The following is a 27,298-nucleotide window of genomic DNA, read 5'->3' as shown; positions in this document are numbered from 1 at the left end:
TTGACAAAATCATTTTTTTTATTTTTGTCTTTGTTTGCAGCATGGTCTGATCACCCTTGTGCTTTGGCCCCCAGTCATATATGTACAAGGTAATCAGCGTAATGGCAGAGCAGTCTACCACAGCTCTGAGCCGTGCCAGAGGCGAACACCCGGGTATCACAAGATATGCTGTACAAAAATAGGACAGTCACAATCGCATACACAATCATCTAATACAATCTGTATAGACTAAAAACCAACAGTTTTGAGTTGAGCTAACAGAACGAGGAGAGACAACTCTTACATGGTAAGTCAAATAAATACACTCATCATACACAGAGTTGTCTCCCCTGGTTTCTGCTGAAAAAGCTCCAAAAATGTCTTACAAAGTATTATCACAACTTTAACAATGACAAGAGAGAACAAGATTAATTTCCCCTGAAACGTGATCTACTTCACACATGTTATGTTTAACCATATGGCTAAATGCTCCATTATGTTTGTAAGCTCAATACAATAGACAAAAAAATAATAATTAGAGAAGAAGAAAAATACATAGTGTGTACGAAATATTTCAGTCAGCAACAATAATAGAAGAACTTCGAGGAAAACAATGAATTAAAGCTACCAAGTTCAAAAAAAAAAAATATTCTAGAAGCTCTTGCGTCAATTATCGTCACACATTGGAATGTTTACTACTTGGATATATATGGAAGCCTTGAATTGCTCATGAAAATATATCGGTTCATATTTTTAACTCATTTCATCTTTTTTAAAAAATATTTTACAATAAAGCACTCGTTATTTTATCTATTTAACAATTGGAATATTTTCCACAAATATTATCAATACAAATATTCTCTACATCTGTACAAAAATCTATCAAAACATTGATAATTTGCATTATTGCACATTGTATCAAATCACATGTTCATAAAGGCCATATATTTGTTATACAGTGTTGATGATTATTAATTCCCTCATATACAGTTCTAGTCTTCATGTCTAGTATATATATAATTATATATATATATATATATGTAACATTAAAACCAGAAGCACCTTGACAAATCTCATATATCAATACATTACAATAAAACTTGAGGAAAGAAAAAAACAAGAGTAAGAAAAAGATCTTTCTCATTCTTTTCTATTAAAGTGTTGGTACACCGATTTTCGTTTTTTTTGTACTCGACAAAAGTCCCTCAAAAATCAAGATATAAGCAAATGTGGGGATGACTTCACACTTGGGTAATTGTACAGGCAAAAACAGGATTGGAAGGAGAAATTGAATATAAAGATGTTCCTTGAATACCAAATAACTACTGTAGAAACTTGCCCTTGTCGCAAGTATTAAGCCTAGCAAGCCTACAACCCCCCATGAAATCTTACTGGACTCTAATACTGTCCACTGCCAGATTTAATTAGCACTTTGATATAAATACACTCATATTAACAATGGAGACTTCCAAATTTAACCCTTAACTTTCTGAATCCAAAACGAGATTAGCCTTTGCCACTGGTCTCGTGCCGGGCCAGCCTGCACCTCAGTGTAGCCTGCCCTGGCTCTTTTATTGTTGGTTAATTAGCTTCAGAGTCTCATCTTAATATCCCCGAAATTGAAAACAGACAATTCCAAAAATAGAAACTGGACAAGTCCATTTATGTAAATCAGCAGGCTATGGTTTTAACAATGGATAATTCCAATTTAAACACAAAGCAAGTCCATTTTTGTAAATTTAACATGGTAAGAAAGGGTTCAAGAATCATTCAGCAGGGTAAAGAGACAGAGGGGAGAAAATATCAGATCTTTTGACTGTCAATCATTTTCACATCAACCTAGAGACTTCAGTAAATACAATAATATAACAGGGTGTTAAATATATAAAATCTAAAATGTACAAAGTACACTCTGCCATATCATCATATAAACTTCAAGTCTCAAAGTTTTGAGCACCAATAATTACCAATTATACAGGGACCCGCTACATTTACATCTCCCTAATCATTCTTTCCTATGAGGTATCCATTTTCTTATATTGTAGAGATTTAAAACACCTCAAAATTTATACCAATGTTATTATTATTCATTACTCCCCCTAACACCCACCCCCATCTTCTATCTTCAATTACAAGTAATATCTGCATTGTGAATAAGCTATAGGGTATAGAGCTATAAACTAGTGAAATATCCAAAATAATTTTTCAAAAGCTGGCAAAAATCACATTTTCAAATAGTGTTTAGAAAAAAGAATAAGCACATGAATTGTAAATGTTTGCTTATTTGTATATCCTACAGCATAGCATGTTTTAGTAATTTAGCAATGATTTTACACATACACATCCAGTTTTATCTGAATTTTTCATTAATTATTTTTTTACCACGTTATTTTGAGATGATTTCCGTCGTAGTACAATTATTTTTCCCCATTATAGCTTTATCCACATTAAAGGAAGTTTTTGGCAATTTTAATCGTGTACATGTGAATTTTATACATTTTTGTAAAGTCTGACTCTGAAACTGCATAAGTTACAGAATCACTAAATTATATATCTTTAAATGTACTTATTAGTAGCCTAACCCAAAACCTGCTGGAACCATGTGGTTAGCCTAGGCTAGCCTTACAGTGTCAGGCCAGTCTGAACATCACTGCTCTATACTATTGTTAGCTCAATTTTTGTATTTAAATATTGAAGTCCCTAAATTTTCAAAATGGTTTGTTCCAAATTCAAAGCACCATTCCACAAATATAGTAGGTGAAGAGGTTTAAAAATATAGACTGTATTTTTTCTCAGGCCCATGATTTTATTTTCTTGTCTCGTGACTTACAGGTTTTGGTGTGAAGCTGCAATTGAAACAAGAACAAAGGGGAAAAAAGGTTTGGTTTGATTTATCACATGACAGGAAAACGACATGGAAAAATATCCCAGTTAACAGGTCATGAACTTATCAAGAGTAAAGCAAAATAGACTGTCATGAAAGTTTCAACTACAAATATCAAAAATCTACAATCAGAATACCCTGAAGAAAAAAAAAGACAACAATATGACAATATAAAAAAACCTTTCATTTTCTTGTTCTAATGAAGACAATTTATAAATAAAATTTTCAAAGATATTAATTTTCAAAGATATTCCCTCATTTACTGCTGAATAAAACGCAATTTGCATAGCAATCTTGGTCAACAGTTTACGTTAACAGAAACTATAGTAACAAGTTCATATACATTTTTGTCTGCACTGTCAACATAATTATAATGTCATTACAAAGGTATTTATAAACAATTAAACTGTCAACGGAGGTGACAGAAGAATCATAGGCGCTATTCCATGACTAGCTACAGATATTCCTTCGGGAACAAAACGTTCAGATATTTCCAAGTTATTCGTGTGATTCAAATGGATTGATGAGAAATAATAGCCATGCTTTTATTGCACTTGGAATAAAAAATGCATTTTACGATGGTAAATAACTGGAAATATCCGAATATTCAGATTCTTTCTGACCTACTTCTATAACACTTCTAAATAGTTCATACTTTGTTCATTAGCAACACTAACTTCTGTCAATTCTTTTACAATCTTTGCTAAGTCATCATCGTAAAAAAAAAAGAATTAAAAGAATTTTTTTTCCAGATATATCACTAAAAAAAACAAAAAAACAACATTTTGTAGTATTTCAAGTAACAACGTTCAATTAAAAAAAGATCCATTTTGGTTGTGTTAGACAACAGTTACTCAGGTTGCTTACTGACAAAATAAAATATTGCTGGCAATATAAACTTAACAAAATCTACCAGAGAGGTTTTACCCTATCACAATCTTGAAACAATTACACATGACATGTGAACAGAAACAAACTGAACAAGTTTATTATATAATAATTATATAGAAGTAGGGTTGGGGGAAGAGTAGAACAGGACTAGATTTTGTAGCTGGAGTACTTCTAAAATAGGTCTAACATACATTATCTGTATATATTTAATATATAGATAGTTCTCTGAATGCTGGTTCCCATTCTGGCAGCACTATTTTTGATAACCGGTTATTTATGCAATATTAAATGATAGTCTCTCCTTGACAGAGACAGTCTCTGCAGTACGTCATGAAAAGCATACACCTTCGTATATATATTTCGTCAGCTAACACAATTATCAGTCACACTTCAACACTGTATAAAATACTGTTAGTAGATGAGTTGTCTCGGACCAGAGTTTCCTTTATTGAGATCATGCCATTCAAGCCTCCACGTTGTATGAATAAATGCTTTCCCGGTTTTTTTACACAAAATGTTATCACGTCTACTCGACACGAAAAAATTTCAGTAGAATGTGGATCGTAATTTATATTCCTCTCCTCTTTGAAAAACACTCAATTCACACAACTCGATCCTGTCTGGCAAAAGTAGCTCTGGTGATTTAAAGACTTAGCCATAATGTACTATTTGACCAACACAATGGGCGTCTATGAAATAACAACAGCATTGATAGCTTTTGAATGATGAACAAAATATTTCTCGTGACATTATTTTTGGCAATCATTTGAGGTAAAAAAAAAATTTAAACAAAACAAAAAAGGGAAAAAAATACCAAAAAGAAGTGTCATATGCAAGAAGATCTAGAGTATTTCTTTTGATTTGTTATTATCAGTAAAGTTATCCTGGAGCAAACAGGTTCTTGCTCAGTTTTAGCCAACAGTGAAAATATGAGCAAGGCACTTGAGATTCTATATGTTCATTAAATATCGCACAGTAAGTGCCGTCACAAACAATGGAGCATCTAGTCAAACTTCAAACCAGTGCCCAATTCAGATGACTAACTTTTATGTATTAGAAGGTCACTGTTGCCATATTGTTCCCTAATGTTTAAAATCCACTGAAGTTAAAAATACGTCTTTTATTTCCCCCATATAACACCATGGTTTTGTAAAGGCTTCAATTCTAGCCGTGATTCAATTTAAAAAGGTCAAGAATTCAAGCTTTTTCACAACTCAGATCACAGTATCAAGTCAAGCACACTGATTGGTTGGGATGGATAATTCCCATGACAACAGAACAAAAATGTGAGCACAAATAGAATGCAGGTGTGTGTGTAGATCACTATGGTAACCATGTCTCCCTGCCGTCAATCACACCAAGTGTCACCCAGCAGTGATAACACTTTTCAATTTTGTAGGTTGGCACTCATAGTGCCTATATAGATCTTTTAGTCAATTCAAGTCCCGATCTTCCAAATACCGGTATTCAAATGTAAACCCTTCCTTTTTCCTTTGGCCCCATTTCTCATAGTCAAAATAAATATATGTGCCCTGAAAAAGAAAACGAAATTTATTCAATTTGCCAACAGAAACAAATTTGCAAACTTGTTGATTTAAGAATTTATTAAAAATTGTGTCCCTTAAAACAATGGAAATAAGCATGAAGTACGCATGTATTTTTTAATTTTTTTTTAAAATACAAAAATGAAGTTAGAAAAAAATGATATGAGATATATTTAAGGAAAACACTTAACAGATTTTCATTTAATTCTGTTCAGACTTGTCTCTGATTTCTGTTCAGATTTCTCTAAAAAATGTCACCCATCAATTCAGTGCAAAAACTGATGCTACAGATAAATAGAAAAGCTGTCCTATCGAGTCAGAAATAATTACACAATGCCATTCTTGTGCTTAAATCATGCATGTGTAAAAAATAAGCCAAAAATCTCACTTAAACTGGGTTTTCTGTGTCATAGAAGAGGCATTTTTCTTATAATAATATAATTGATCAGTTTAAAAATGAAGTAAATGCCACAAATACCTGTTCATAATCTTCATTTATTGTCTTTGGTTCTTCATGTCGTTGAAACCACATCATATATTTAGTATGAAATCGCCATGACTGTTTTTTCAATGCTTTTGCTGCCAAATATTGAGCCTTGGTACCCTGGAATATTAAATTTCATTTACTAACTCTTAAATTTTATATACATTTATTGGTGTACCTGTAAGTATTATGGAATCAGATATATATTTAGCTGATCTGCTTCATTAAGTTTTTCCAAGTTGCAAGCAAAAATGTTCCAGTAATATTGTTTTTAAGCTTTACCTTTAAAAGTCAATCAGAAGTGTCTATGAGCTTAATTTTAGAAACAAGTAGGAACAACTACCTCCAGTAAGCTTACTTGACAGCTTCCACAGGTGCAATTATGAAATTGACAAAACTTAATTTAAACCCACAGTAATTAGTGGGCATTAAACAAGATGAGTTTTACCATAAAGCCATTTCAGTACATGACTCAACAACACTAGATAAAGTAGATATCATATAACAACCAGCTACAAACAGCGTCATACTTCCTGCTAATTTAAAAGCATAAAGTTAACTAATCCGATGTTATTGTTCAAGTTTTTACTTACCTCCATATAATAAAAGATAAAAAACAGAGTTTCAGTTGATAATCTTTGAAAGAATTCCACTGAATCTGCATGTGGTGGAGGTAACTGAGGATAATACGGTGGTGTGGGACACGGGTTTCTCGGCAAATAGTGCCTGAAAATATACAACATAGTCTATTAAACAATTGGAAACAATCTGATCAATCCCGTGAGCATGATTATATTAAAAATTAATTACAATAATCTCAGCAATTTGATCCAGATTTTATATAAGAATATTTCCAATGTTTTCAGTTCATTACTCAAAATTTTTCAGGCACAAGTGGGCACATGAGTAGAACCACAAATGTCCTTTTCACTAGCTGGATAGCTCCTGACATAAAGATATCAAAAGTTTCTGACAGGTTTCAAATCAACAGCAGTGAGAGGCAAGTTGTTCAAAATGAATAAAGTCAAGAATATCAATTTACAGCATTTGTCAATAAGTTATCTCTTTACTAAACTTACCGTAATCTTTCAGAATCTGACGGATGTGGCAGGTGATGGAATGCTGCCTCTCCCATGGTAAGCTGATATACATGTTCTTTCACTAGAGGAACGGGACCAAGCGGCGCCACACCAAGTAACCGATTGAGGTGTATCGTCGTGGTCTGTGGCAAAGGTTGACTTGATAAACTTCCGTCCTGAGAACCGGGACTCGGTTGAGGTGACAACTGCGACACTGAACTGTTGAATGGCACTACAAGATAAACAGATATAAAGTTACTACATATGGTATCAAGTCATATTGTCACCAAGTATATTGTCTTTGAAAAATATAGGCAGACTTTTGGAAAGGGCCAAAAAGACTGTCTGACAATGCATGTAATCAAAGGAAATTTTTTTATTAAAAATCTTAAGTGCCTGGTGTTATTATTATTATTTATGTTGATTCTATTGTGTATAAATATTTTTAACAGAAACTTTCATACATGTTTTCAAAACAAGTATCATGTAAAAGTCTGCATATGCCTGGTAAAGAGCTCACAAAGCTCAGATACAAAAACCTATCACACTCCATACTGAAATAATCAAGCAGACTAACATTGTTGTCAATCACTTTTTAGGCTCATGATCGAGTTGTGCAGCCTAACTCAAGTAATGTATAACATTTGGGGTTGAATGTTACCTTTTGTGTCGGATGACGTTGAGTCTGTAGATGATGGTATTTGGTCTTCAAGACCTGCGTTCATCACAGCCTGCTGTGCGATTGATTTTAAGGATGACATTTCTTCTGATAACACATCCTGAATGAAGAACATTTCTATTAACAAGAGAAATCATTGATAACTTTATTTCATACCTTATTAAATGAAACCAATCATGTGATCTCTAACCATAAATCATTTTTGGCTCCAATCTTAGCATCATTTTCCTTTTTCTGAGACCAAACAATTCCCATCAAAGCACTATTGTACTCAAACTAGCCTTATTTTCTTTCTTCCAAGTACAAAAAAAAACAAGAACTGCCACTATCATGGCGTGAATACCCCGCATACCACTTTGTCAGAATCAACAGTGGCCATTTAGAACTCAAGGACAACCTCCCTGCCAAATCTGAGGTTACTAAGCCAGTGCATTGCTAAGTTATGTATTCTACATGCTTCAAATGTGAAAATGTCAAAATCAATACACTCTGGACAGGCATTCTGAAGCAATTGAGGTGGAAAGCTTTATTTTGACAAGGTCCCTGTGACCTTTGACCCAGTGACCTCAAAATCAATACGGATCATTTACTAATCATGACTAACCTCCATGCCAAATATGAAGACTGTGGGTCATAGGAACCTTAAGTTATTGGGCGGACAAGCTTTTTGAAGTCAAGGCCCCTGTGACCTTGACCTTTGACCTGGTGACCTCAAATCAATAGGGGTCATCTACTAATCATGACTAACCTCCATGCCAAATATGAAGACTGTGGGTCAAAGGAATCTTAAGTTATTGGGCGGACAAGCTTTTCGAAGTCAAGGCCCCCGTGGCCTTGACCTTTTGCCTGGTGACCTCAAAATCGATAGGGGTCATCTACTAATCACGACTAACCTCCATGCCAAATATGAAGACTGTGGGTCATAGGAATCTTAAGTTATTGGGTGGAAAAGCTTTTTGATGTCAAGGCCCCTGTGACCTTGACCTTTGACCTAGTGACCTCAAAATCAATAGGGGTCATCTACTTATCACAACTAACCTCCATGCCAAATATGAAGACTGTGGGTCATAGGAATCTTAAGTTATTGGGCGGAAAAGCTTTTTGATGTCAAGGCCCCTGTGACCTTGACCTTTGACCTGGTGACCTCAAAATCGATAGGGGTCATCTACTTATCATGACTAACCTCCATGCCAAATATGAAGACTGTGGGTCAAAGGAATCTTAAGTTATTGGGCGGACAAGCTTTTTGAAGTCAAGGCCCCTGCGACCTTGACCTTTGACCTGGTGACCTCAAAATCGATAGGGGTCATTTACTAATCACGACTAACCTCCATGCCAAATATGAAGACTGTGGGTCACAGGAATCTTTAGTTATTGGGCGGACAAGAAAAAACCGACGGACGGACGGATAATCTGATTCCAGTATACCCCCCTTACAACTTTGTTGTGCGGGGGTATAAAAATAATATCAAATCCATATTGTATTCAAGGAAAGAAAATTATGTCACAATGTTAAACATTGTTGTTATAAAAGAAAAAGGTCATCCTTCATTAATAAAACACTGTTTGTCTATGGACTCTTACACATCTGCAAAATATGCATTGAACAAAACTTATGCCTCATGCCTCCAATATAGGTTTCACAGCTGTGTACTAATCAAATAGAATTTTATATTGTACTCACTACTATATCATGACTGCATGACTTGCTTACTTGCTCTCAAATCTCATACAAGAGGGCAAAGATGGCCCTAGATCGCTCACCTGACCCATCAAACATATCTGAGTAACTACTTACACAAACATCCTGACCAAGTTTCATGACAGTCGAGTCAAAAATGTGACCACTAGAGTGTTTACAAGGTTTTTCCATATTTGAGCAGTAAGACCTATTTTTTGACCCCAGGTGACCTATATTCAAACTTGACCTAGAAATCATCAAAACAAACTTTCAGACCAATTTCCTGGATATTTGGATCAAAACAGTAGCAACTAGAGTGTTCACAAGATTTTTCTATTTTTTGCTCCAGTGACCTAGTTTTTCATCCGAGATGACCTATGCTCAAACTCATCGGAGCAAGTACCTAGACAAGCATCCTGATCATGTTTGATGACAATTGAGCTAAAAATGTTACCACTGGAGTGCTAACAAGGTTTTATCCATATTTGGGCAGTGTGACCTAGTTTTTGACCCAAGGTGACCCATATTCGAACTTGACCTAGAAATCATCATAACAAACTTTCAGACCAGGATATTTGGATCAAAACAGTAGCCACTAGAGTGCAAAACAAGATTTTTCTGTTTTTGGCTCCTTTGACTTAGTTTTTCGTACGAGATGACCTATGTTTGAACTCATCAGAACAATTACCTAGACAAGAATCCTAGACAAGTTTGATGATGATTGAGGCAAAAATAAATGTGACTGCTAGAGACTAGAGTATTTACGAACAAATGTGGATGGACAACGAATGACCTACAAGGGACATTAAACGATCCTTAAAGCTCACCCTGAGCAAGCTCAGGTAAGCTTAAAATCAAAACTGGAAAAATAGCAGATTGAACAAAATTTGCCAGTTTTTGAGCATACATTAACAATTAATTAAGTTCAAAATGCAGGAGTCTGACTTTAAAACAATTAAAAGTTACCCTCTGTATCATCATTCTTAGTTCCATCAACTGAACATTCTGAGAATGTTGTCCCAACAGCAGTAAACTTTCAACACGAGAAAAGGTGACTTGGTGTTTCTTCCGTTCTTTCTTTAGATTATTATATTTAACAGGACAATTCCATTTCATGAAATTGTTTGTTTTCCAATTTCCAATTTATCACAAAAATAAAATGATTTTTCATGGGAAAGGGCCCCTTCCGACAAGAGCTCCTTCCAACAAGAGCTGTCGGGAGGAGCAACACACTCAAATTTTCTAAGTACTAGATAGTAAACTGCAATTTATCTAATGGAGATTATTAGAATGTCATTTTGACCCCAAAATGAGTATGGGGTTAAGACTAATCAAGGTGCATCTACATAAAAAGTTTGAAGTTCTTCAGTCAATAAACTTAGTCAGTCAATACACTTAGATTTAATGGCCAAATTTATGTTTTCTTATTGTAAGTCTCAGTAACCTTGACCTACTGACCTGAAAATAGGTGTGGCAGGTAGAACTCAAGTTGCATTCTGAGCACTTCAATTTAATCACCAGTTTTAAATTTTATGATTTGTTATTACAGGATTGGTGACTAACTTTTTTTCTGAAAATTGGTGTGTCGGGTTAAACTTATCATTTACATATTAAGTTTCAATGTAATAGAGTTGTAATTATGAAAGTGAATGATCAAAATCAAAAACCATCCCGAAAAGTTTGCAACTGAAAAGTTTGCAAGCAGAAGCTTTACCTTATTTTAAAATGAAATATACATGTATTAATAACATATGGGTAATCTAATCTACAGAATCCCAAACTATTTTAGTTGTCATTTAACACAAGCAAACTTCCAATTTCTATCATTTAAATGACCTTCACCTTTTCCTGCACAAAACAATTTTCCTTATGAAAAAATAATGATTAAACATGTGTAGGTGCATTATGGTGACCTTGACCTTTGTCCTCTAAGTAGGTCTGGCAATAAGAGCTCATCAAGGTGATTAGGAGGTTTAAAAGGACTTTGTGTTATGGATCAGGTTAAAATTTGGGAGAGACAGTTATACGAACTAAAACAATATGCCATCTGCCAAGTGCATAAAAATCAAAGGAAAGAAAATCTGTTTTCAAAATCATTATCAAGACAACACACAAGTTATGACAATCATGTCACAAGCAGACTGTAAAACTTAAAGAAGTATGGTGACTTTTCAGCTTTAAAGATGGCTCAGAAGGCCTCTCACACCATTTCGGGCACAAGTAGGCACCTTTTAGAATTACCTTAGCTTTACTCATGGGGAAGATCTCAGGTGACCTCAGAAGGCTCTGCCATTATTTCAGGCACCAGTGGACATCTGCTAATAAATTTCCTGAGTGGTTCACTGTACTATATATTCATAAGCTTACCTTATGTAAAACTCCTCCAGCACTTAAAGGTCCGTTCATTACACCTGGCAATATTTCCGTCTTACTTGTACTCAAACTGTTCATTGCGTTTGCCTGAGATGAGGGTAGCGTCGATGATAACGATGATGATAATGAAGTGATTAAACTATTGTTGTTGCTGTTTACTGCACTAGACGATACTGGTGATGACAACATCGGAGGCGAAACCGATTCCTTGCCATGCCCATTGTTGAGCATTGGCAATGCCCCGTGGGGCAGGATGGAGGGATTTCCTACACTGTTTGGTGAGACAGAGTTCACTGAAGTGTTTATTGATGATGTTATACTGTTCACTAACACACTGCTAGACACACTGCTTGAAAGTCCTGATACATGATTTGTTAATGAATTTGATTGGCTCTTTGTAGTATCTGTGAACGTAAAACAAAACATCCCGTTAATAACAAGCCCGTATAGGATACACACATACATTAACTGTTAGGAAAAACCTATATAACAATGACTAACCCTCAGATATATATATATAGAGACAGACTGGTACATCAACATTGTGTTAAGACTTACAAACAATGACTCAAGGTCAAGTGCATCACACATACTAGTAATATATATATATAACAAGATTGATATTGTTCTTATTTCCTGTTGCGATTTCAACTTGAACGGAAATTGTTTACATACTATTCAAACCAACTTGCTCGAACAGTTATCAAAAATCTTTTCTAAAACAAATAACTAGGAAATATATGTAATAAAAGTAATTTAATATAAAATGTTATAATCAAATCATTCAATTCAAATTATGGGACTGTAGAAAAGATATTGAAGATTTCATCAGAGAGCAGAAATTAAATTGGTGTAAATTTTTAAATAAACAACAGTGCCTCAGCAAAGCTGACTTCAAATATGATTTTCTTAAGTACATGTTAAAGACATAAAAAAACATATGTATGTGACATTTTTTTCAAACAAAAAGCCCTGCTATAGTATGCAGATTATGAACCCTTTACTTGCTGGAACCGAAAGTAATTTACCACATGCCAGCCTGTGCAGCTGTGCAGTCTGACCAATTTCTATAGTTTTGGTAGCTGTTTTTTTTTGTATTTTGATATTGAAATCCAATGAAGGGGAAATCCATTACACAAATTCAGCAGGTTAAGGTTTAAGTTACTTCTTTGTTCTTAGGAAATTTAGTCCACACTGGCACAGTACAGGACATTTGGCACCATTCCTAATACTGACATCAAGACACTAGATAGAACCACCATCATCCTTATACCAGCAAATGGTATAATAAAATGTTCATAATTATGGTATATGGATCCAAGTCTACATATTAAAGGGCTAAATGACTTGAAGTCTGTGACTTTTACCACTATGCCATAGAGGCCCTTAAGATGATGTAAAATTAACATGGAATTGTTATTGCAGACATGTATTAATGTGCGGTAGTTTAAGGCTCATGCAATGTATTCCCACGATAAGCTAGCACAAAGTATAATAAGCTGAACAACTTCCCTTGTAGTACTATTTTTTTTATATATAAAATGTTAAAGTGTATAAAGCTATATATATTTGCTGTGATTAAAATGATTCCAAAATACCTAGAATGAAAGAAATTTGTCAAAATATTTATTGAAAGTGATTGAGAGCATGATCGAAATCTTCGACAAATCTACTAAAACAGCAGGGTAATATTTTATTCCAGAACACCTTAGTCTGTGAACTTACATGTCATATACATTAAATTACAAAGACATTTTACGTCACAAATCTTTCAAGAAACGACCATTTGGTAATGAAAATAACATGAATTTACTGTTTTTAAATTTCTATATAGTGTATTTCATCAGATATAGCTTTATACACTTTTAGCTCATGCTTAATTCATATTTGTGAGCAATTATTATTTGCTGATATGCTTCACTTTGAACATTTAGTTCAGTTGTGTTGGAACTAAATTTCATACTCTGACAGTAACATAAAAATCAAACTGACATTATAACTATAGTCATGATGACGACATTAGTGTCATTTACTTAGTTTGTGACATCACAGTCATTACAGATGAAGACAACCCTTTCAACAGTGTTCGAAAGTTAAACACAAGTACTACAATAATGGAAATAACCAGCTTTAGAAAGTCACTAAACTAGTATAGCACAAATTTTTCTGTCAAATTTAGAAATTAAGGAAAATCTTATTGAATATTCTAGACAGAAAATAACACAGCATTAGTAAGTCTGACAAAGTACTCAAGAAGAGTTTCACCAGTCTTTTAACACACCTTTTTATAAATAATGGACAAATAAAATATTATGACTATTAATTTTATAAAAATGTTTCCTTTGATATAGCTTTATACCCAGTTAGACACTTTCACAACAGTTTGTTATTTATATATGTAAGTCTTAAGCTGAAAAACTCCACAATGTCATTTGCTCTTCTGTAAACTATATAACACTTAAAAAAAACAACGCAAAAAAAACCAAAAGAAGCCCTGGGGGGGAATGAAACAAAATAAACTACATGGAGAAAGAGGAAGGAAAACAGGGGTAGATAATGCATGATGGTATGAGAAATGGAAGACAGGAGTAAGTCATGCACTAGGTGTCTTACCGCTAGTCGGAGAGGATAATTCGCTAAAGTTAAGTTGCCTCATTGTCATAGCAGCTGTGGAGGAAGGGGTGCGCTGCCATACAGAGGGTGGCACATTATTTTGTATTCGTGAAGATATAGGGGAACCTAAAATATAACAGTAGATACATAGGTTGTACACCAGTTTCAAGGGAGATAGTCCAAGCTGTTACCTGCTCTCAAGTTTTTGCTTGCCCTATATTTGGGTCACCTCTCTTTTTACATAAAAATAGCTTTTTATTTTCAAAACCTGCCTGACAACAGTCACACTTTTAAAAATCTTTTATTGCAAATTTTTGAAAGAAACAGTCCCTTGAAGCTTTTTATTATTTATTTTCTTAATTTTTTTGGTTTAACTCTTGTGCTAATCTTAAAATTTCTTAACCAGATCGCTTAATGGTAAAGGGGAAATGTGACCCAATCATGTTTAATACATCAATAATTCCATAAAAAGTTGGACAAACTGTATATCTACAAAGGTACGTGGTAAGATATAGTAAGGACATGAACAACTTGGAACTACTCCCTGAAACATTATATACAGAGATAGACAATATTCTGATTAATTAACTAGAGCATGCAAGTGAGTACAAACAGTTTCTTATTAAAAGCACCTGCTTAATCTGTGATAAAATGTTACAACAACTTTAAAAGCTTTCCTATCAGTATTTTCTTTGAAAATAACTTATAAGTTTTTGTTTTACTCTGGTATTTAAAATCCAATTATAAATACATGTCATTCAGAATATAATATTTCAATGAAACAAAACCCGTTTTACATGCTACCAAACTACATTTTTTTACACATCAAAATGATCTACTGGTATTTAAAGAAAAATAGAAACTGAAAAATAATAAAGAGAACTGGCAGGTAACCAACACATCATAAGTATATGTTACTATCATCAAAATATGACATTAACACTTGATATCTCAACTTATTTTACAAGCAAATTACATTATAGCATTTCATTGTTGAAAAAACTAAGGTTTGGCAAAAACATTAATTCACAATGAAAAATGTCAAGGAACACCTCAAAATAGTACCGTTCCTTTTTTATACCTATAAAAAAGTTGTTTAGAGTATTTAAGAGAAATTATGACACTGTTCGATCTTAAAATAACTGAAAATGACTATTTTCATACCGTGATATTTCATCTTATATAACTTTCATGTTCTGTTATTTTAATATGCTTCTTTCACAGACAAAATAATGATTCAGACATGCTGTGTCAGACCAGCATTTGAGATTATGTGATCTTGACAATTATTATTGGCTACATTAATTCTTAAGTAAAACGAAGTTTCATCGCACCAAACATTTATGCTAAGTTATTTCAAAATTCTCTATCCATTCACATTGATATTAGATTTCTGAGTTTTAATTCTATATCTCTTAATAGACAAAGCTTCCATAATAAAGCTTCCATAATAAAATTTGTTTTTTAAAATGTACATTTAAAACAAATATTTGTAAAGCCCCTTATATATCATACAAAGTGTGTGTTGGATACCTGCTAAAGGTCTAACAGTAAAGCAATAGCGACCATATCTGTATATCTAGCGGAGGACACCCTACACCAAGTGGTTATAAGTGTCTTGTTACGTGCTTACTGTAATACTGACTGTATACAATACCTGAATTACTATTTTGTCCGTCTAACCAGCCATGAGTGGGCGGAGTTGCATTTGGCAAGTGATTACTATTTTCTATACAGTTGAGGGGTGGATTGCTGAAAATATAGTCATAGCTGTTGCTATGAAAATAATGAAAAAGAGATTGAATCATTAGCGTAACAAGTAAGTTTAAATTCATTTCTATGTTAGATAATGTAATTTTTATCACTGTGGCACATGCATAATTAAATAACATAGATACAGTATACTAAATTTTGGCGCCTAACCCATTCGGCCTACTTGTTACTAAGGAAAAGAGAAAAAACTTTATAAATAGAACATTTCAAAAAAAAATTTTGCATATGCAGCTTAAACAACGAAGATTAAATTTACTATGATTTTATGTTCAAAAACATTTTTGTCCCCATTTGGATTTGTAATTGGACAAAAAAAAATAATATAAAAACTTCATAAAGGAGAACCATCATATGTTTCGTTCAAATTGATGACAATATGCTACATGAAAAAAGTTCAAATGGTGGTCTGCCAACTGGCATGTTATACTTTTTTTTTTTAATTTACAGTTTTTGATAGGTTTTGGAATAGTTCTGAAATTGTTAGTTTCTTAAAAGTGGTTTTAACTACAAAACAGCTGTATTTAGATTTTTTTTTGTCATGAAGCAAAATAAAACAACATATTAATAACATAAATATCATTACTTTTTCTAATTTATCTATATGCTAAATAAACTTCATCAAATATGACCATGTATCATTGATCCAATTTTCAGTACCAATAAGGATCCAATTTTCATTACCAATTAGTACAACAACTATCACACAATGTGTATTTAGTGACTTAGTCACCAAGTTTTCCAATTTTTTTTATCAAATCAAGAAAACGACCTAGACATTGCTCAGTGCGTGTTTTTTTTCCTATAAATACTCACATTTTTGTAGGTGTATTTGGTAGTTTACTTGACGAGCTGACCGATGATGATGATGACGATGATGTTGCACTGTTATTTTTGTTTCTCTGGAAAATCACAATTAAACAAGTATTAAATACAATTCAGATATACTTTTATATGGACAGAAGGTTCTCTTTTGAAGAAGCAATTGTTAAAAATTTAATATGTCATTCTTCAAGTCTTAAGTAAATTTACAGCTGAAAATCTCAATCGGCAAATTCCTAACGTTTTTAAGCAGAATAATAAACTTAAAACTGACAACTCCCAGTTACAATATAACGTTAATTGATATTATACAAACAATGCATGAGGCTCTCAATTCAATTGTAACTACCTTATCTGACTCAATTTAATATGATAAAATCAAGCTATACTGATGAAGGAAGAACTAAGTATTATTATTATTATTATTATCATTTTAGTTATTTTTGTCTAAATTCAAGATTCACTTACATTATCTTCATTAGATTTATGCTTTTTCCTTTCATCATCCTGTAAAGAAATGGAATGGTTGTGTAAAAATTCAGGTAAGAAAAATATAATTACAGGTAATACAAATCTAACAGCTGTAGGCACATGGTTAACACAGTTTAACAAGCAGCAATAAGTTACCTAAAAATAACAAACAGGCCTGTCTGTTTAAAATACATACACACTCTCCATTTTGCATAACCATTAATCTAATAAGCATGTCCTGCTTTAAAGTTTGAATAGTCTACCAGTGGTGTTACGGATTTCAATCTCAAAATGACAAAACTGAACAGCCAACAGTATTAAGTTAATAAGTATAGCAAGACCGCATGCATATAGGTACAGTCAGGTCTGGCTCTATTCTTAAAGCATTGGCAAGTCTTCAATGCCACTAACCACTAGCACTCATTTATATCTCGTTCTCATAAGTTTTAAAAAGTACAGTTTTTACTTACCTTGGAATGATTCGTTATTCCTGGACTAGGTGATGGTGAACTGGAGTTTGTTGACGTTGGCGTTGTTGATAATTTGTCGGAAAATCGGTCTTCGTCATGAGGGGGCGACGTCGCCGAATGTAACGTTGGATCTAAATTTAACAAATTATTTGACATTCTCAAAATAAACTTTAAAGCATGTAAAATTTACAATTCATTACTAAAGAATGTAAAGTTTTTACTTATCAATTTAACATTGAGGTGATAAAAATTATAGTATAATCATATACAATTTATGTCTGCTAAATAAAATAGAGGCATTTTGTAAAAACCTCTCTCCAGATAAGCCAGTAAGAATATGAAGACAACATGATTATACATCTCAGACTTATTTTCAGTATATTTCACCAGTTATATAGCTAGGATAAAAATATGAAATAATTACCTAAATCATCTAACTCTAATTCATCATAAATCATCTCATTTTCTTCGAAATCGGGGTCTTGATTTGAGTCCACATAGTATTCTATGTCATCTCGGATTCCTTTGATCTGAAATGGATATTTAATAGTCATAAATTTTCTTTCCATGACAACAATTACTACTTTGTTCTAGTCTAGACATACTTTTGTGACATAACTCTTTAAAATAAATAGACTTCTTTAAAAATAAAATTTATGTCTGAGAAAGATAACTGATATCTGAAAATAAATCACTAAAGACTGTATTTTGATGGAAAATGTTCCATTACATTAAATGTATTCTACTTAGTTATCAATTACAAAAATAACTGTGTACAAAAAATGATTAACAAGATCAACAAGGAAAGGTGGCATTCAATGAACGCAACCCCTACACGACCCAGCAACCCATGTTAAAAACCATGACATACTAGTTTTTAAACTCTGATCTACGTAGTTCGAGGAAACCAGAAAATAAAATACCAATATTTGGCAGTAAAAAGTTTTTTTAAGTATTCAATGAAACAGCCCTCCCCCGCCCCCAAAAAAGAAACACTATCAATTTCTCAAGTTAAATTTACTTTTAATATTTATGTGCTGATCCTTCTGTTGTTTTGATAAAACAGATGTTTTGATTTTGAGTACTTTTCATCAATGCTGTTTGTTAAGGTTTATCATATCAACACATAACTAGGTCAGCTATTAAAAACAAACAATTTTCAAGGCCATATCAAAATATGTGCAAATAAAAACAAGAGCCCGGTTTGAGCCGGGTGATGCTCCCCGAATAGGTTTTGGACACAGGAAAGTACACCTCTTGTAGTTTCAGAGTTATGTCCGTGGAAAAAGTTCAAAGTGCAATAATTCTAAAATTAGGCAAGGCAGAGTTACAGTTCTTTGCACTGCACTTCTAATCAATGTGATCTATCAACCTACAAAGTTTCTTGATGATATCTCTTATGATTTCCGAGTAATGTCCTGGACAATTCAAAAAGTAAAAATAAACAAAGGGCAATAACTCCAGAATTAGGCAAGGTAGAGTTATAATTCTTGTGCACTGCACATCTACCCATTGAGATTTATCTACCTACAAAGTTTCATGTTGATATCTCTTATAGTTTTACAACTATGTCCTGGATAAGATTTTTCTAAAAGGGGAGATTATTCAAAAATAAGGCTTAACAGAGTTATGGTTCTTTTGCACTGCACCTCTACTCAATGAGATCTATCTACCTACAATCATTCATGTTGATATCTCTTATAGTTTTAGAGTTATGCCCCGGACAAGATTTTTCTATAAGGGGAGATAATTCAAAAACCAGGCAAAATAGAGTTATGGTTCTTTGACACTGCACTCCCCTTTGATGCCCTCTACCACTGTATGAAGTTTCAACAAATTATCTCCAAGGGTTTTCAAGTTATGTTCCAGACAAAGTTCAAGTTCAAAGTATTAAAATAAACAAAGGGCAATAACTCCAATTAGGACAAAAAGAGTTATTGTTCTTATGCACTGCACATCTACGCATTGAGATCTATTCACCTACAAAGTTTCATGTTGATATCTCTTATAGTTTTAGAGTTATGCCCCGGACAAGATTTTTCTATAAGGGGAGATAATTCAAAAACCGGGCAAAATAGAGTTATGGTTCTTTGACACTGCACTCCCCCTCAATGCCCTCTACCACTGTATGAAGTTTCAACAAATTATCTCCAAGGGTTTTCAAGTTATGCTCCGGACAAAGTTCAAAGTATTAAAATTAACAAAGGGCAATAACTCCAAAATTAGGATGAAAAGAGTTATTGTTCTTATGCACTGCACATCTACCCATTGAGATCTATTCACCTACAAAGTTTCATGTTGATATCTCTTATAGTTTTAGAGTTATGCCCCGGACAAGATTTTTCTATAAGGGGAGATAATTCAAAAACCGGGCAAAATAGAGTTATGGTTCTTTGACACTGCACTCCCCCTCAATGCCCTCTACCACTGTATGAAGTTTCAACAAATTATCTCCAAGGGTTTTCAAGTTATGCTCCGGACAAGACAACGGACAGACAGACGGACAGACGGACAAGGCGCCGACTATATGCTCCCCCGAAATTTTTCGGGGAGCATAAAAATTGTAATTATCAAGCCCGATGTTAAATTAGACATATTGTTGTATGATACCATATTGTATATATTACCTGTTCAAGAGGCAGCGCATCATTATCCACCATTCTCATTATTGTCTCAAGTTTTTGTATGTGATATGTGTGTTTGTCTTGGGCCGCTTTTAAATGTTCATAGCGATCACCCTTCTAAAACAAATTAAAACTTGCACTTCACAAAGTTTATAAAATCTTTTATTTCTAATTATTTTAACGTTCTCACGGCAAAGGCTATATATGTACTTATTGTTCCAGCAGTTTAAAGGCCCATTATACCCCAGAAATGCTTTTATTTCTTATTTTCTTAAGATTTTTTTTTTTTTGGTACCCCAAAATAATTTCCAAAAAGTTACTCATTGGCAAATAACCTGAACCATATTTTGCTTGTTGCTTTTCTGGCAATAAGTACATGTACAGTAATACAGTAGTTTATATAGATGTCAAAATACTACTTTGTTTACATTGTGCTACTTTTATGACAAATAATTTTATAATCAGGGCTACATTCTTAACCATGCTCTAAATTTTTACCTGAATCATATTTGCTTCTGTTGCTTTTTGGCAATAAGCAGTTACAGTAATATAGTATTTTATATGGGAAACAAAATACTACTTTGTTTACACTGTTCTACTTATATGACCAATAATTTCACATCCAGGGCTAAATTCTTAGGTGATAAGCCTCTTACATTCTCAAAACTATTATCTAAATGTTATTAAACTCATGTTTGCCTTTTCTAAAGCAGAAAAAAAATTGCTTCTGAGGCATAATATGACTAAGAAATAATAATAATAATAAGAGTAACTATTTTTAGGAAAATTTCTCATTTCCTTTAAAATTGAAATATCGTTTTCATTAATTACCAGAAAGGAATATCTTAGACATTAGATTTTAGAGAGATATATCCTGTTGAAGATCAATTTTCTATCATAGGTGTAACAAAACATCCTAATAAGCACATGATAGTGTTTATTATCTTGGAAATATATTGATGGAAATTTCCGAGAAATTCTTCAAACATACTTACGTCTTTGTCCATTTTTTTCTTTTTATTGCCTGTAGAAAGTTGTTCGATTTCGCTCTCAAAATGGTCTGTCTGAATATTAAGAGAGTCTATTTGTTGCTGAAAGTATAAAGGGCTCTTTTTCAATTCATCACATATTTTCATATGTACATCAATATGTGGGAAAAGCACCTATTTTTTGCACATTAACATCTGCAGAAGCACAAGGATGCACTTCAAGCGCAAGCCCGCAGGGCAATGGATTAAATAAGTCCAAGGGCTTCTTCAGATGTAATTCAATACCAATATTTTGCATACAAAACCACTGCTTGTGCCATGCTTCCCGCATGCTTGAGCGAATTGCTATGTCATTTGACAGTTTTGTTTTGCTAATGAAACCACTTCAATGCATTAAGCTGTTTTTCCATTGAGTTTTTACATCCATTTTTTTAAACATTAATGTTAACATTAATATCAGATGGGTTAAAAATTGGCTTACTAAAAGGACAATTTTTTTTTCCATACAAGCATTTTCAATGGGAAGTGCATGGTTAAAGCAGCATTGATTTAATGATGGCCAAGTCATCAATTGTAACCAATCTCTATAATGTTATCAGATTCATTTCAGCATATTGACATTATTGTTAATGAAATTCTTTGAATTAACAATGAACAACACCAAATTCAAGGTACGGCATGGCAAATCTATAATTCATATTTTGCACTGATACTCAACAATTACACATAGAAAATATAGGACCAAGTAGCTGTTAAGGTGGAAAAATCAATTGTATCTGTCTTTCTACCACAAGTAAATTTATAGTAGTTGTGAAAATATATTTCACACCAATCATTTTAGGACCTATTTTCATCAAATGGTGACAAACATGTATTTGAGGAATTCTAATATGCATTCCATAGATTTTTTATGAGGTTTTTTGTTCTTAAAAACTTGCAAATAAATTAAATAACAATCAGAAAACATACTGAAATCCAGTTTGTGACTTCTTGTTTTTCTTTAGCTGCAGGATCAAGTTTAGATGCTGCTCCAAGACCTTCTTTTGAATATGCCTTGGTTTTTGTTTCTCGTTCCACTACCTTAAATCTCTCCATTTGCTGAAAAAAATATAAAAAATCATTTAACTATTTTTTAGCATTTGTCATATACTCAGGCAAGTATTTTAAATACCAAACATGACCTATTTACAACTGAAGTCAATATTGCATTGAACTATATACAAAGGACATTGTCCCCTTCAGCTGAATGTCAAGGTCAGTGCTGCTCAGTTTACTTTTAGAAACAAGACAACAATTAAATAGCAATTGCTTATCTCTTGCACTAGTAACTTCACAGTGTCAGAAATATTAAAAAATTTAAGAAAGTTTAACCATTGAACCACAAATATGTCTCGATCTTGATAAAACTGGGAGAAAAAAGTATAAACGTCTCAACTGAAAAGGGTATATTAACCTCTCAAATCCAAAACAGTGGGTTTGACTCCTACCATAAGCCCTCATATGACAATAATGACATAAGTATTGTTTGTTCACTTCCAGGCATCAAACTTTATAGTGCTTTCAAATTAGATATAAACTTTGCATTATTAGCTTCCTAAGCATGTTTCGAATTACAGGAGTCTATGCATCGCTTATCTCCAGCAAATGAGGTGGTTTTGACCCCTGGTGTTGATTTAACTATTAAGTTTGTAACACCCAAGGTTAGCCAAAATCATCTTTCCTGTTTTGGCACCATATGACCTAAACTGTGTTAGCGCGCCATAAAACCAAACAAAAAACCTAAGTATGTTAAAAGTTTAAACTATGCTAAAAAGCAAAGTCTTACAGTTTCTATCAATTTTCTGTTGTCGATAAGAATTCTCTTATCTTTGATGTCGCTACTTGACAGCCAGGTTTTAATCTGATCACGCTGGCGCTGCAACTTCTTAATCTCCTTCTTGAGGTCTGCTTCATATTTCTCTTTTTGGTTAGCATTGGCTGAACTATATACCTGTAAATAAAAAGCATTTTGTCAATGATACAATACCCTATTTGATACAATAATGTCTCTCTTTTTCTCATAAATTTGGGACATGGGAACTAGAAAGAAGACTTTAAACAGACATAAGCTCATGTATCTTAGCATTCAATGCTTGCAAGAAAGGAAGAGGTTAAAGGTTCTTCAAACAAAAACATTTGACAATAGCTAGATGACAACAAGAACGAAGGAGAAAAGTGACAGTTTCAAAATATATGATTAATGTATTAATGACCAAAGACCTCATCTGATATTAAGACTGAGCATATCATGTAATATGCATAATTGTTACAATGCAAATTTTGCCCAACAGAAATATATAAACTAAAGAAATTCACTACATGCTATACAAGCAAGAGTTAACATACTATAAGATCCAATTCTATCAAATTAACCTAACCAGAATTTCCAAATTGTCTCTGATTTCCCTAGATATACATTAATGACAGTTATTAGTCATAAAATCAGGAGCAATTCTGTTTAATCAGTAAGGTGCTTAAATTTAGCCTCAAGTAAACATAAATCTGTATGTGCCAATATCGACTACAGTTCAACAAGGAACCAAATATTGAAAAATCAATGAATCTTAAGCAGGTCTGTAATTTTTTCCCCCAATCATTCCATTCCATTAGCTTTGCCCTGAATTTGCTGAATTACTAAACTTGACTTGTCAAGCTTCTATTTTTCTGACTGTCCACTATCAATTTTTGTGAATAAAAAAAAATAATTTAAGTTACACTGCACAAATCGAAAATGTGCAAGCTGACCTGGCTCTATACAGGTGGCAAAGGCCAATCTCACCATTCCATTCCCCCCCCCCCCCCCCCCCCCCCCCCCCCCCCCAAAAAAAATAAAATAAATTAAATAATATCTCATTTGTGATTTTAAAAACAAGCAGAATATAAAATACCAATTAAATTACCGTGTAATTTCTTCTTTATCGATTAAAGGGTTCTTAAAGAAATCTTTGATATAAATTTAGATTTATTTTCAAGGACTAATTAGTATTACTTAAGGTCTAAAATTTTCTTCAAAAAATCCTGTAAAAACTTGTACTTGACCTGTGGTGAATATGAATCTATACTGAAATTGGTCAATGTTTATTAAATAAGCAGAAATAAGCAGAAATGACACAAGGTCTATAATGTATTTTCCATTGTAAGATTACTGAAAACAAAAACATTCTTTTGATTTCTGCTTGAATCAAGAAAAACAGAGAGAAAACTACAAGTGAACACATAAAATTGTCTACAACACCTTTTTGATACTTGCTTTCGACTTGAAATGGATAAATAAGCAATGACAAATATTTTTAGATGAATCTGGACGCATGCTGCTTTCAAGTTATATAATGATCAAATTTGATATTTCAAAATATTGAAAATTGCTACACACTCTCTCTGTAAAAAAAGATTCTGTATAATAAACCTATTTCATTAAATGAATGAAAAAAATACATAAACTAGAAATGTGTCCATAGGACACGGATGCCCCCACACGCCACTGTTCTGTCAATCTTATGACTCTAGGTCAAATATTTTTGGACTACATGTGCCACAAGGTGAAAACTAAAAATCAACAAAGGGCCATAATTCTGTTAAATTTGGTCGCAGCAAAAATTCCATCCTTTACTACCATCTACACATTAAGGTTGTTAATCCCTGTAAGTTTAAGCAAAATCTGCCATCTGGTTTAAGAGGAGTTGCGTTCACAAAATTTCTACATAGTATATAATGAAAAAATCAACAAAGGGCCATAATTCTGTTAAATTTGGTTGCAGCAAAAATTCCTTCCTTTACTGCCATCTACACATTAAGGTTGTTCATCCATGGAAGTTTAAGCAAAATCTGCCATCCGGTTTAAGAGGAGTTGCATTCACAAAATTTCTACATAGTATATAGTGAAAAAATCAACAAAGGGCCATAATTCTGTAAAATTTGGTCGCAGTGAAAATTCCTTCCTTCACTACCATCTACACCTTAAGGTTGTTCATCCCTGTAAGTTTAAGCAAAATCTGCCATCCGGTTTAAGAGGAGTTGCGTTCACAAAATTTCTACATAGTATATAGTGAAAAAATCAACAAAGGGCCATTATTCTCTTAAATTTGGTTGCAGCAAAAATTCCTTCCTTTACTACCATCTACACATTAAGGTTGTTAATCCCTGTAAGTTTAAGCAAAATCTGCCATCCGGTTTAAGAGGAGTTGCGTTCACAAAATTTCTACATAGTATCTAGTGAAAAAATCAACAAAGGGCCATAATTCTGTTAAATTTGATCGCAGCGAAAATTCCTTCCTTTACTACCATCTACACATTAAGGTTGTTCATCCCTGTAAGTTTAAGCAAAATCTACCATCCGGTTTAAGAGGAGTTGCGTTCACAATATTTCGGGACGTACGGACGGACGGACTGACGGACGGACGGACTGACATACTGACGGACGGACGGACAAGTGCAACGCTATATGCTCCCACATTGTGGGGGCATAAAAAATCTGTTACGATCTGTATTTGATCTCTTATGCAGAACTCATTTCAGGGTCATATACTTTGATATAGCATTTGTAAGGTAAAACCAATTATTTTTTCATAATTCCATTAATACTAGTTTATATTATAAAACTATTTTTTAAAAGAAATTATGCTTCAGAAATTATCTTTTCTAAAATTATTGTTTATAAATTAGAGACTTGACAATCCCCTTGGCTTAAACTGTAAACTATACATTTACAAGAAAATTTGAACAACATTTTACCTTCTGCCAAATGTCTTCAAACGTGTCCACTCCTTCTTGAACCTTTTTTAAGCATCTGTCAATTTCACCTGCAATGAACAAAGCAAGCTTTTTATTATATATATTAATATATATATACATACAGTCTTAGAAATTAACGCCAGTCTGAGGCCCGAGGCCACTAAATTTAGCATCGGTCCGGTGATTATTGCAAGGTTGGTGGTATGACGGGCCAGTAGATTTTTGGCAATGCAAAAATATTATAAGAAAAATTCCTCAAAATAATGAAGCAGGGCTCTCTGCCAAACTGCTACCCTCAACATATATGACTCACAAGATCTCTCTCATACTGACCCTAAAATTGTCATCTCCAACCCTTATAATATTAGAGTGTTAGACACATGTAGATTTCATGAAACATTAGAGCATTGATAGAACATTTCCTAAAATCAATTTACATTACATTTAGCCTAAATTTTGTTTACATCTGAATCATTCATTCCAGTCAAAACAATAACATGTTATTTTTTGCATGCCCATATAACCGTCTAATGGTGGCAAAACAATATCTCAAATACATTTAATATGATAAACAGCTGTGAAATCCTACAAAGTGAAATCCTTAAAGTTACCTCCCTTGACAGTATTTTTGAAATAATTGACAGTAAATTTTCATTCTTTCTAGCTGTTTCGGTGACCAAACTGGTAATCTACGAAAAAGGGGAAGATCTTTAACTCAAAGACAATATGTATGTAACTGAACGACTTCCGTGCTGCTGACATTAAATCAGAGAGAAAGGACAAAAACAACCAGGGTATGTGCAATGCGTACTGTAAATATGCATAAACAGCGTACCTTGCAGCTTACGATTCCCTGCCATTGCTATGAATACTGTGAGAAAAGTGGCAAATGCATGCTAGAAGAGCCCATAAAAGCTCATAAGACAATAAAGTGTCTGGAAAATTGGGGAAATCCTTTCAGTTTTTTTCTTGAACAAAATCAAAATGGCTGCTTTTCGACCTTATAACTTTCACAAACGAAGCTTCCATTGAAAAAAGTAAACCGATTAGCATGTGGATTTCTTTTCACTACTTCCCAACATTTTGATAATATTTATAACATATTTTATTTTTGATAACTTTCTCTTTACAGCATTTAATAACTGTTCTGATTTATCAAGAAATAAACAATAGTA

At 33.3% G+C, this 27,298-nt stretch overlaps 1 protein-coding gene across 5 annotated transcripts; it reads right to left on the bottom strand.

Moving 5' to 3' along the window:
* Positions 1 to 27,150, bottom strand: LOC132758370 (CCR4-NOT transcription complex subunit 3-like). 5 transcript variants are annotated; one of them, XM_060749986.1, is made up of 18 exons: positions 26,959 to 27,150; positions 26,124 to 26,191; positions 23,179 to 23,343; positions 22,323 to 22,451; positions 21,360 to 21,455; positions 20,368 to 20,481; positions 18,165 to 18,270; positions 17,741 to 17,871; positions 17,268 to 17,306; positions 16,794 to 16,879; positions 15,865 to 15,983; positions 14,208 to 14,333; positions 11,589 to 11,998; positions 7,523 to 7,640; positions 6,862 to 7,093; positions 6,376 to 6,508; positions 5,777 to 5,902; positions 1 to 5,286 (listed from the first exon to the last, which is right to left on the bottom strand). In XM_060749986.1, the coding sequence occupies exons 1-18, from the start codon at positions 26,981 to 26,983 to the stop codon at positions 5,188 to 5,190; spliced, it is 2,322 nt and encodes a 773-aa protein (XP_060605969.1). In that variant the 5' UTR covers positions 26,984 to 27,150; the 3' UTR covers positions 1 to 5,187. The 5 variants fall into 5 exon arrangements, with proteins under 5 accessions (XP_060605969.1, XP_060605971.1, XP_060605970.1 ...); XM_060749988.1 differs by having other exon boundaries at positions 15,865 to 15,959; XM_060749987.1 differs by having other exon boundaries at positions 20,368 to 20,478.
* Positions 27,151 to 27,298: the final 148 nt, after the last annotated feature.

Source organism: Ruditapes philippinarum, unplaced genomic scaffold (assembly GCF_026571515.1).
Source record: "Ruditapes philippinarum isolate M1 unplaced genomic scaffold, ASM2657151v2 ctg75_1_1_1_1, whole genome shotgun sequence".
Lineage (NCBI taxonomy): Eukaryota > Metazoa > Mollusca > Bivalvia > Venerida > Veneridae > Ruditapes > Ruditapes philippinarum.
This window is presented reverse-complemented; position numbering and strand designations above follow the sequence as displayed.

What these genes read in the sequence shown, in the direction of transcription:
- LOC132758370 (XM_060749986.1), bottom strand. Translation starts at nt 26,983, where the DNA reads ATGGCAGGGAATCGTAAGCTGCAAG. An exon ending in ATGCGCTGCCTCTTGAACAG is followed by an intron (nt 18,271 to 20,367) that starts GTAATATATACA and finishes TATCCATTTCAG; the next exon opens with ATCAAAGGAATCCGAGATGA. An exon ending in GAATAACGAATCATTCCAAG is followed by an intron (nt 17,307 to 17,740) that starts GTAAGTAAAAAC and finishes ATTTCTTTACAG; the next exon opens with GATGATGAAAGGAAAAAGCA.